This window comes from Eleutherodactylus coqui, chromosome 11 (genome assembly GCF_035609145.1).
Source record: "Eleutherodactylus coqui strain aEleCoq1 chromosome 11, aEleCoq1.hap1, whole genome shotgun sequence".
In the NCBI taxonomy this organism is placed as follows: Eukaryota; Metazoa; Chordata; class Amphibia; order Anura; family Eleutherodactylidae; genus Eleutherodactylus; species Eleutherodactylus coqui.
This window is the reverse complement of record NC_089847.1, coordinates 97914358-97927092: the sequence shown is the minus strand read 5'-3', so window position 1 is coordinate 97927092 and position 12735 is coordinate 97914358. Positions and strand designations below refer to the sequence as shown.

General features: G+C 46.3%; 1 protein-coding gene and 1 long non-coding RNA gene across 2 annotated transcripts; both read left to right on the top strand.

Moving 5' to 3' along the window:
- Nucleotides 1-323: 323 nt before the first annotated feature.
- Nucleotides 324-2800, top strand: LOC136581760 (protein kinase C theta type-like; the record flags this gene model as incomplete). Its single annotated transcript, XM_066582382.1, has 4 exons — nucleotides 324-539; nucleotides 1638-1888; nucleotides 2090-2152; nucleotides 2302-2800. Coding segments are annotated over exons 1-4 (1029 nt in total), but the record flags the coding sequence as incomplete, so codon positions are not given.
- Nucleotides 2801-2808: 8 nt separating this feature from the next.
- On the top strand, nucleotides 2809-3343 carry LOC136582857 (uncharacterized). The gene is made up of 3 exons (XR_010787236.1): nucleotides 2809-2856; nucleotides 3046-3089; nucleotides 3246-3343. It is a non-coding gene; the product is annotated as an uncharacterized lncRNA (long non-coding RNA).
- Nucleotides 3344-12735: the final 9392 nt, after the last annotated feature.

The following is a 12735-nucleotide window of genomic DNA, read 5'->3' as shown; positions in this document are numbered from 1 at the left end:
ATTCCTCCACTGGGCTCATTTCAATTACCACACTATTTCTGATGAACTATGGGCACCACTGCCAACCCAGACATGAAGTGCCATTCCTTTCCCATCTACTAATAATGTGGCACTAGAAGAACCAGCCATGTATTTCTCAATGTCTTTGGGCATTAGACCATCACTCATGGTGCCCACAGTACTGTGTATATGGCAGAGCAGGGTACTGGCAAGCACTTGCCAGCAGCAGCTTCACTGACCTTTGAACTCTACTTGGCCAACTGCCATTTACTTCCAACTGTCAACTGCAGCGATTGCATTGACGGATTACTGGATTGTAAAAAATGGCGTCCAATGGACATGAGAAGCGCAAGAGAGAAGAGGAGAGCGTGAGCGGACTCACGAATATAAAGAAGAAGAGGAGCGGAGAGAATAACATAATAACAGAGCATGAGGAGCCAACAGCGGGCACCAGCCAGGACCCCGGACCATCAGACTCCGGATTTCACATCAGTCGCTTCACCCGCCTACAGACATTGGGTAAAGGAGGCTTCGGAGAGGTAAGTTTTGTAACTTCCCATTTTCTGGTAAAGGCGCAGTGACCCTAATTATATTGTATTTCTATTTGCTGTGTAACTAATGCAAACTAGTGTCTTCTGTTATCAGCCATTTCATCCACATCAGAGGCTTAGGATACATTCACATGTAGCATCAAAATCCTGTATATAAGAATGGATGTCTATAGGTTGTCTTTAGGGGTGGTATGGCAGTATTACTCAGACAGGGTATGTAGTAGTATGTATTCACCTGGGCAGCATTTTGGTGGGGGTTTTGGTCTGTTTAATATCATTTTTGTAAGATCTATTTTTCCCACTTTCCTGTCCGTTCTCATTTGACTTTGAAAAAAAAAGTATTTTGAAAGTGGATCTCCCAAAATGTGATCTGAAATCAGCCTTACTGGTTTATAGAATGGCAATACTATATGGCTGAGGTATTATTTCATCAATATACAGTATGATGATATCTTTGGGTGTAATAATGGTAGGATTCGAAAAATGTGTTGTAAATATTATTTGAGCAATGGATAGTGCTGGATATTATGCATGTATGATGGCATTAGTTACCATAATATGGCAGTATCATATGGGACCATTGTGGACAGACAGACAGACAGGTAGGCAGATAGATAGATAGATAGATAGATAGATAGATAGATGATAGATAGATAGATAGATAGATAGATAGATAGATAGATAGATAGATAGATAGATAGATAGATAGATAGATAGATAGATAGATAGATATTAGATGGATATGATACTTACTCCTCACACTGAAGCACTGCTGCCATAGAACATTGTCAATATTGCTAAAATGTTTGCACCTGTATTGTAAGGTTCTACAACTGTCTGTTGGATTGAAGTGAACCTGCCGCTGATGCGGCTGCCAAGTAAGGCCTCATGCCCACGGCCGATTCAGATTCCAACTGAGAAATCTCGCAGGGTTTGTGTGTTTCCTGCAGATGTGATGCAGATTTGCTGTGCATGGACCCGGCCGTAGGGAGCAGAATAGCCTAAAACCCCTACCCCATGTAATAAATGTATATGATTGTCCCCCCTGGCCACTGTCAGTGATCATTTCCTACTTGTTTTCTTAAGGTGGTCCTGGCCTCATTCCCTGGCAGAAACATTTTCACAGCCATCAAGATTGTGGACAGAGGAAGGGGAGCAGATATGATATTGAGAGAGCGACGGATACTCCTGAAGGCCCAAGACTGCCCCTTCATATGCCATCTATATGCCGCACAGCAGTCTGCCAACAAAGCCTACTTCATCATGGAGTATCTGTCTGGAGGAAGCCTGAGGGCAATGATCAGGATGTGCGGCCGCCTGGACATCAGCAGTGTGAGGTGAGTAAATGACTAATCAGGAGACAGATGGACGGACGGACATGGGGGGGTACATGACTGGTCAGATGTACAAGAATGGAGGACATACAGGCTGCCATAAACAGCGCCTCCTCTCTTCAGGTGGTGACAGACACATTGATGATGACATGATGTTAGGGGACTGATTTCATGTCATTGATACTACACTCTTCTCTCTGTCAGATTCTACACAGCGGAGATTGTATGCGGCCTCCAGTTCCTGCACCAACGCAACATCGTCCACCGGTGAGCAGAATTTCCCACACTTCTCTGCTTCCTTGTAATAGTGTCCCAGCTTTCCCAGAGTCCTGAATTAGGCCCGGTTTGCTGTCCTACATCCCCAAGTCTTCTGTATCTGCACTGATTTGCATTTGTCTTTTCTCTTTTCATTGCAGAGACATAAAGCTGGACAACATCATGGTGGACAGAGATGGACACATCCGCATAATCGACCTGGGGCTGGCCCAAGACGGGGTCACCTCGTCTAATAAGATTTGTGGAAGGACGGGCACAGTTAAATATATGGCCCCAGAAGTGCTTCTTGAAAAGGAGTATGACACAGCAGTGGACTGGTGGAGCCTGGGGATTGTCGTATCCAGGATGGCGGCAGGACAGTCCCCTTTCTACCATGGCTCCAAAAAGGAAAAGGTCATTGAATCCATCACCACAGAGCAGCCAAAATTTCCATCTTGGCTTGATGCCAACTTAAAACATCTTCTGGAGAGACTGCTGCGCAAGAATCCTGAGAAGAGGCTGGGTGTCTACAAGAATATCCGAGGTCACCCTTTCTTTACCACCATAGATTGGGAGGAACTGGAATTGAAAAGATCACGGCCGCCATTCAAGCCATTCAGGAGACTTTTGGAGAATAAAAACCTGCAGTGGCCGGAGGATGGGACACCCCTTCACCCCATGGATGGATTCGATTTCACTTCACCAAGCTGGACCCGGTAGGATTTTCCTCCTCTAGGCATGATGTTCTTCAGTCTGGCCTCTGTGTTCACCATCATTGTTCCTCTGGTGTCAGACAGGAAGTCATATAGTAATCCTGCTTCATTCACCATGTCCGGTCCGCAGTCTTCTGCCTATTTGGCTTCATTATTGTTGTTCCTGTAATTACTGTCTCTGCTTCTTCTTAGGATGATGAGAAGAATCCGATAGTGAAGGAAGCCACAAGCATCTGGTAAGTACCCTCTATATACACCTACACATACATATCTGTACACCTATATACACCTATACACACAGGACACCTACCATTATATCCATACATTGTAACAAATCTTCACATGTCTTAAAAAGTTTATTTTAAAAACATTTTCTCTCTTATGTCTTGCAGGCTCAACCCGTGCCGACTGTCTCCTGAACCCACGACTCTGCTGCTGTAGAAGACCTCAGCTTGCCTAAAACATCCTCTCCATCAACTCTGCTGCATATTTCCACCACGCTTCCTCAACCCTGACATCATCTGCTGTAATAATTGGCTGACATCAGGCATCATCCTCTGTTGAAGACCCTCTTCACCCCCAGGAGCGGCCTGTGCTTGATTGGCAGCTGGCGAGTTCAGGAAAAATAGCCCGAGTGACTATTATCCCTGAACTCCTGGTTACCAGTAAGACCTCGGCACAGGCCAGGTAAGTAGCATGCACCTCATACATTAAGATAGACACAAGTGTAGACACTAACACATACATAGACACAAGTACACACACTGATAGGTGTAGATTTCGGCTTTGATTCTGGGACTTGTTCCGACCGCCATATTTGGGGTCAGGAAGGAATTTTTCCAACTTGAGGACAATTGGCTCATACCTCAAGGAGGTTTTTGCCTTCCTCTGGATCAGCTCACAGCCTTAAATAGGGTTAGGTTTTATTTATAGAGAAGTAGACACATAAATAATACAATATAAATACATATATATAAATCTTCAGCTTTGTAGGGTTTCTAGCTGACATCACATACACCAGGGAGGTGAGCTGCTGGTGTTTGATCCTGAGATTTATTCTGGTCGCCATATTTGGGGTCAGGAAGGAATTTTCCCCCCTTAAAACAGGATAATTGGCTCTTTCCTCAAGGGGGTTTTCGCCTTCCTCTGGATCAACACAGTCTATAAACAGGTTTAGTTTGATACACTTTATATTTCACACATGCAGTAAATAGTAATAACTGATTATATATCCAGATTTATGAATACAAAACAATATGCTTTATAAAGTCAGATAGATTTAATCTCGGCTTTGATCCTGGGACTTGCTCTGATTGCCATATTTGGCATCAGGAAGGTATTTCTTCCCCCCTTGGGTACGTTGACAGGTAGTGGAAATACTGTGAAATACTGCAGCGCACGTCCTTCACCCGGCCACCGCTACTGAGCCCGTGGCCACCGCTGCTGCTGGTCAGGTGATGCGCCCACTTCTACATCACCTGACCAGCGGCAGCGGTGCTCAGTAGCGGTTTCCGGGTGAGGAATCTTTCCGCTATGTGTGAACAGACCTTTGGCTCGTACCTCGAGGGGTTTTTGCATTTCTCTAGATCAACTCAGCCTCAAAATTCCCCAACCTAAAATTCACCATTGCCTATAACTAAAAATAAAATGTTCTTTCTCCCCTTATATCTTTGTGTCCGTGTCTTTATTTCCACTGGTTGTCTCTGTAGTTTTCGCATTAATGGGTCACACACAATATGCCGTATTTTTGCAAACTGAAGGTCCCCACAGAAGTCTAAGGGAGGGACGCAAATGCTCACAAAATACGTGCAGAGTTGCAGGAGCTGAGCAGCTTGATATATTGTTTTATGAGTATGCAGTACATGACTGTACATACAGGGGGAGCTGTGTATGACAGTACATACAGGGGGCGCTGTGTATGACAGTACATACAGGGGGAGCAGTGTATGACAGTACATACAGGGGGAGCAGTGTATGACAGTACATAGAGGGGGAGCAGTGTATGACAGTACATAGAGGGGGAGCAGTGTATGACAGTACATACAGGGGGAGCAGTGTATGACAGTACATACAGGGGGCGCTGTGTATGACAGTACATACAGGGGGCGCTGTGTATGACAGTACATACAGGGGGAGCTGTGTATGACAGTACATACAGGGGGAGCTGTGTATGACAGTACATACAGGGGGAGCTGTGTATGACAGCACATACAGGGGGAGCTGTGTATGACAGCACATACAGGGGGAGCTGTGTATGACAGTACATACAGGGGGAGCTGTGTATGACAGTACATACAGGGGGAGCTGTGTATGACAGTACATACAGGGGGAGCTGTGTATGACAGTACATACAGGGGGCGCTGTGTATGACAGTACATACAGGGGGCGCTGTGTATGACAGTACTTACAGGGGGAGCTGTGTATGACAGTACATACAGGGGGAGCTGTGTATGACAGCACATACAAGGGGAGCAGTGTATGACTGTACATACAGGGGGAGCTGTGTATGACAGCACATACAGGGGGAGCAGTGTATGACAGTACATACAGGGGGAGCTGTGTATGACTGTACATACAGGGGGAGCTGTGTATGACTGTACATACAGGGGGAGCAGTGCATGACTGTACATACAGGGGGAGCTGTGTATGACAGTACATACAAGGGGAGCAGTGTATGACTGTACATACAGGGGCAGCAGTGTATGACAGTACATACAGGGGGAGCAGTGTATGACAGTGCATACAGGGGGAGCAGTGTATGACAGTACATACAGGGGGCGCTGTGTATGACAGTACATACAGGGGGCGCTGTGTATGACAGTACATACAGGGGGCGCTGTGTATGACAGTACATACAGGGGGAGCTGTGTATGACAGTACATACAGGGGGAGCTGTGTATGACAGCACATACAAGGGGAGCTGTGTATGACAGTATATATAGGGGGAGCTGTGTATGACTGTACATACAGGGGGAGCTGTGTATGACAGTACATACAGGGGGAGCTGTGTATGACTGTATATACAGGGGGAGCAGTGTATGACTGTACATACAGGGGGAGCTATGTATGACTGTACATACAGGGGGAGCAGTGTATGACAGTACATACAGGGGGAGCTGTGTATGACTGTACATACAGGGGGAGCATTGTATGACAGTATATATAGGGGGAGCTGTGTATGACAGTATATATAGGGGGAGCTGTGTATGACAGTATATATAGGGGGATCTGTGTATGACAGTACATACAGGGGGAGCTGTGTATGACAGTACATACAGGGGGAGCTGTGTATGACAGTACATACAGGGGGAGCTGTGTATGACAGTATATATAGGGGGAGCTGTGTATGACAGTACATACAGGGGGAGCAGTGTATGAGAGTACATACAGGGGGAGCTGTGTATGACAGTATATATAGGGGGAGCTGTGTATGACAGTATATATAGGGGGAGCTGTGTATTACAGTATATACAGGGGGAGCAGTGTATGACAGTACATACAGGGGGAGCTGTGTATGACAGTACATACAGGGGGAGCTGTGTATGACAGTACATACAGGGGGTGCTGTGTATGACAGTACATACAGGGATAGCTGTGTATGACAGTACATACAGGGATAGCTGTGCATGACAGTACATACAGGGGGAGCAGTGCATGACAGTGCATACAGGGGGAGCTGTGTATGACAGTACATACAGGGGAGCAGTGTATAACAGTACATACAGGGGGAGCTGTGGATGACAGTGCATACAGGGGGAGCAGTGTATGACAGTACATACAGGGGGAGCAGTGTATGACAGTACATAAAGGGGCCGCTGTGTATGACAGTACATACAGGGGGAGCTGTGTATGACAGTACAGTGGGGAGCTGTCAATCACTGATAGCTCCGCCCATCGGACTGTTCAGCTTAGAAAATGCATAAGTATAAATAAATAAAATACAAGTTCTACTGAATCTTTCCCCATAAAACTATATACAATCCGCTCAGCTCCTCATGCTCTATAACATGATGTCTGCAGTTTGGACCACATGTTCAAGCTGACAGATTTCCTTTAAAGGGATTATGTCAAGTTCTAAAGATATTCCCTATCAATAGGATAGGAAATAAGTGATTGATGCGGGCCCAACCCGTGGGACCCCCGCTAATCACGAGAACAGGGGCCCCTTATCACCTATATGAAAGGTGGGGGTCATCAAGCCTGTGCGCTGCTGCTTTATTCATTTCTATGGAACTAGTGCAGATAGCCATACATTGTAAAATCATGTGAGCTCCCATATTCTTATATCACTTTGCTTTATTTTGAGGAAATTGCCCTTAAAATATTATTGTCTTCTTGCATTATTCCCAAAGTACAATGAAACACAAAGTGCAAAAATATTGTACAATTCCAGAAGCCAAACCAAGGAAACCATTAGTGTTATCTGACCGTATAGTTACCTCTAGTCTGCATACATTCACCGGGCTGCAGAATATGCTGGCGCTCTGGAAGTAATAGGAAATACACTAAATAAATGAGAATATTCTCAAGTGCCAGACCAGGTGGAGTGTGTTAGTAGGCATAATAGTCGGTGCCTGTTCTGTGCACTTTCACCCACCTGCTATATTGTATCCTTAAAGGGGTTGTCTCGCGCTGAAACTGGTTTTTTTTTCCATAGGCCCCCCGTTCGGCGCAGGACAACCCCAAAGGATGTGTTAAAAAAAAAAAAAAAATTATTACTTACCCGAATCCCCGCTCTGCGACGTCTTCCTTCTTCCTTCTTCTTCCTTCACCAAGATGGCCGCCGGGATCTTCACCCACGATGCACCGCGGGTCCTTTCCCATGGTGCACCGTGGGCTCTGTGCGGTCCATTGCCGATTCCAGCCTCCTGATTGGCTGGAATCGGCACACGTGACGGGGCGGAGCTACGAGGACCAGCTCTCCGGCACGAGCGGCCCCATTCACCAGGAAGAAAACCGGACTGCGCAAGCGCGTCTAAAAAAGCAAGAAGACATCAGAATTAGACGGATCCATGGCGACGGGGACGCCAGCAACGGAGCAGGTAAGTGAATAACTTCTGTATGGCTCATATTTAATGCACGATGTACATTACAAAGTGCATTAATATGGCCCTACAGAAGTGTATAACTACACTTGCTGCCGCGAGACAATCCCTTTAATCTTAGATTAAAAAATTGCAATTTCCAGAGACCCCAAAGAGTGCAGCTGTTTCCTTCTAATTTCTTGCTATTTCATATTGGACTATTGTTGCTGCAGAATACCCCCGGGTTTGCATGTATCTCCTGTTCCACCTGGACTATTGATGTTGTTGTAGTGCTGACAATTCTATCTTTTGCTAAGAATGTCCATGTACACATCACATTAAAATGTCTCTGAGTCAGAAGGGTATAAGAGAACAACAGCCAACTGATGAACATCTGACAATACAATTGTACTATGGTATGGAGAACCAATGACCGAGTGTAATCGGACAACTATTTCAATAAGACATTGATTTAAAATTAGGTTGTCCACATCTTAAGGGCTCCTTCCCACGGACGGATTTCCGCAGCGTAGAACGCGGCGAAAATCCGCCACGTTGCCCGCAGCTATTAGGTTCTATTGAACCTAATAGCTCAATGCTCACGGTGCGGAATTCCATTGCGGAATTCCGCACCGTGAAATCACGCGTCCTCACCCGCGGCATGCTCTATTTGCCGCGGGTGTACGTGCGGACGGCTTCCATTGCAGTCAATGGAAGCCGTCCGTCACGCTATTTTCCGCTATAGCACAGTGAAAGATAGCGTGAAACCGCTTCCCTGCCCATGGCCAGCCGCGTCATGTGATGCTGTGGGCGTGTCATATGACGCGGCCGGCGCGTCACGTGCTCTATTGCGCATGCGCGCCGAAGCGTCATGCGGAACGGAAGACGCCGGATCCGCATGTAAGTATTGGGGTCTATGGGGGGCGCCGTGACGGCCTTGTGCAGCCAGTCTAACTATTAATGACCTTTGTTGAAGGTCAGAGGAAACAGTACTTGTGTTACCAACCTAGGCCGCTGCAATATGTACAGAGTACAGTGTTCTTGCTCCATATACACAGTCAGCGGCCGACAAACAGCTGATCAGTAGGGGTCTTGAGTGGTGGATACCTGCTGATCAACTATTGATGACTTGTACTGAGGATAGGTAATCAGTAGTGAATAGATAGACAACCCCTCTAAAGGGTTATTCCAATCTTAGGCACAGGATATGCCATAAATCTCTGATAGGTGAGGGTCCCAGAGTTGAGAACAGCACCTATTAGGAGAGTAGATGGGTTCACACTGTACATACTTGGCTGTTGGTGGACTGGAGGTAAATCTTGAAATAAGTAGTGACCTAGTGTTCTGCAAATCATGTCCTATGAGGAACGGTTAAAGGATCAGGTTAAAGATGTTTAGCTTGCAAAGAAGAAAGCTGAGAGGAGACTTAATAGCGGTCTAGAAATATCTGAAGGGTTGTCACAGTGCAGAGATATCAGCCCTATTCTCATCTGTACAAGGAAAGACTAGAAGCAATGGGATGAAACTTAAAGGAAGGAGACACAAATTAGATATTAGACAGTGAGGGTGATCAATGAATGGAACAGGTTACCATGGGAGGTGGTGAGTTCTCCTTCAATGGAAGCCTTAAAAACAGAGGCCGAACAGACATTTGTCTGGGATGATTTAGTGAATCCTGCATTGAGCAGGGGGTTGGACCCGATGACCCTGGAGCATGGGCATAACTATAGGGGATGCAGTTGCACCCGGGCCCAGGAGCCTTAAGGGGCTCATAAGGCTACTTTTCTCTATATACGGAGCCCAGTACTATGAATAAAGCATTTTATTGGGGGCCCTGTTACAGTTTTTGCATGGGGGCCCTGAAGCTTCAAGTTACACATCTGCCCTGTAGATGCCTTCCAACTTTACCTTTCTATGATTCAGGACCCTCAGGATCATCAGGATATCATTATACAAAATGCAATCCCCCAACCTACTCCTAGGCAGAGTCTGCTGTGGTTGGGGGTAGCCTCCCTTCAACCCATTATGGCACAAAAGTTTAGGGTAAGAGCTGTCAACCACCCAGCTGTCAATATATGCTCCTGTGGAGGATTTGTGATATGGTGGCATCCTCTAGATCCTCTAGATGCTAGCAAGAAATTGCTTCTGGTTTTGAAACTCTGCAACCATTAAATGGATTTTCCAAGTCTACAAAATTAATGACCTATTTTATATGCGATCAGTGGGGGTCCCATGCTCAGGACCCTGGTGGACCAGCTGTTCACTGGGCCAGCTGTCAGCCTGTCTTGCAGGCACAGCTCCTATTGAAGTGAATGGAAATTGTAGATAGGTCAACAATTGTCAAGGCCTGGAAAACTCATTCAACGTGGATGTTTACCACCAAATGTAAATGAAACCAATAAAGGGAATCTGCCACCATGTTTATGCTGCCATCTTTGAGGATAGTCACGCTTATTAGCAACCTAGGTTCCTGTAAAGTTCTTGGGGGTTTTCTCTGATCTTCTTCAGTTATCTACATAGTGAAATGTACCCTGTAATGGGTGACACCAAGCAGGGAGGAATCCTTATTGGGGATAAATTAGGCTTAGTTCACCCTGGATAAGTATCACAGGGCACGCCTAGGACACTTGGTACACGTTGCGAATCGCTCACTTCTCATTCAGTACTCGCGGTCTATGCGATACCCTGAGCGGGGAGCGCATAAACCCGAAGGCGAGAAGTCAGCGAGCCGCAATGTGATATTATTCTCCCAAAAAAAGCATCAATGATCATTGACAAATCGCAGCGATTTTTTTCCCCGCTGCAATATCGCGATTGCCCATGTGGAAATAGCCAAAAGGAAAGCCTCATCCTTGTGAACATCAACTTTGGGCCGGTGAACAGCCTGTCAATAGGGGTACCAGGAAGCAGCCCCCACCCCTCCTCTGTCAATCTACTATTGAGGGCCTATCCTAAGGGACCGTGTAGATGAAACCATTTTTATTTGAATGAGTGAACAAGGTCAGAGTTCGTTCGTTCAGCCTGCTTATACAGACAGATATATCGTTCGCTTGTTTAAACGAGCCGTCATTCATTCACTGTACAGCGGATGGAAGCGACTGAACGATCGGCATTTACATCGAACAGTTGGTGAACGAGCCAACAGTGACTTCTATGCTTGCATAAAATGAACGGTGAATGAAAAGTCCTTCACAGTTTAGACAGAAATTTATAAAAACAAATCTTTTTATGAGATAATTTTTTTAAAACACATATAAAACACAAATAGGGCCCTACACATAGACCTCCACATTTTGTAGAGGTGTACAAGTCTCAAAAGAGAGACTTACTACCACTTGCTGCCTATAGTGTTTGCCTTTTCCTGATATACAAAGGAGGGTACTAGTAGGTTGTATCAAAGATAAAGCAATGTGGTAGGCAAGTAGGTCTAAGAAAGAGTTCTACACTCAGAACTCAGGATATCATTCGCTTGCTATACATCCTTCCCCGTTGTCAGTCTGTTAGTGGATCGCTGTTCGTCAGTCCTACTAGCACTTGAGTATATTAGTAGATAATGCTGACAAACGTCCCACGTGAATTCATGAATGGGTGTGAGTGGGACCTGCCTCTGATTGGCTCAGGCTGAGACAATCAGGGGCAAGTCTGAGTCACACCCCCTTCACACCCACTGCAGGCCGGCCGTGCGGATCTCCGGCTGCCGGGAGCAGGTGAGTATATATATATTTTTTATTTTAACACTTTTCTGGATGAATTGCAGGGAAGGGCTTATATATTTAAGCCCTTCCCGACAATTCATCCAGCGCTGTCTGGCAGCCCATTGCTTTCAATGGAGCCGGCTGTATTGTCGGCTCCATTGAATTCAATGGGCAAACATCGTTCTTCTCTGCCACAGCTGTTACAGCTGTGGCAGAGAAGAATGATTTGTCTTCTATATGTTCTCAATGGGGTCGGTGCTGCTGCCGCTGGCCCCATTGAGCGCATATAGAGAAGAGAACAGGAATCGCAGATCGCAGATAGGTGCGATCTGCGATTTCTGTTCTATAATTTATCAGACGAGCGCATAAAAAGCGCTCATGTGTCCGATACCATTGCAAAGCAATGGTTTCAAAAAATCGCCGGACGCATGCGCAAATCGCGTGAAAAAACGCCCGAGTGACTAAGGCCTTACACTGTATTTACCCGGGCCAGTGCGATATAGGTCAGAGAAAATTGCAGCTGTAAACCTGCGTTTTTCAGGTTTCTGGGAAATGTACCCAATCCTCTGCCACGGCTGTCACAGAGTGGGAGAAACTCGCTTTTCTCCCCCATTGCTTCCGCCGGCCCAATTGAAAACAATGGACGCTGCAATGCGAGATCACGCAGCTGATTTGTTTCCCGCATTGCATCGCTCATGTGTGTGACTCCATTCAGAAGAATGTGGTTCAGATTTGTACGTCTCAAAACGCACAAATGTTGCGTGATTGTATCACCCATGGTGCCCATAGTTCAGGTCGGAGGAGTCCGGGGATGTGAGTGGGACTTTTCAGTCAGCGCAGGCGCATACCCTTAGAGAACAGTATGTGCGCACACTGACTTTAGAATCAGAGACCACATGTTGACTCCCAGGGGGGGCAGCTCAGGAACACGGAGCTGGGGAGGTAAGCAGAACACATCCTGGACTCTTCCGGACCCATCCTATGTGCACCAAAACTTCATAGTGCTTATAGGGGACGGCTGGTTGCTTTTAAAGCGGTTGTCCAATTACCGGACGGTATCTCTCTAAGGCCTTAGTCAGACGGGCGTTTTTTCGCGCGATTTGCGGATCGCATGACGGATGCGCATCCGCAAATCGCGTGACCGGTGCCCGAAAATCGCCCGA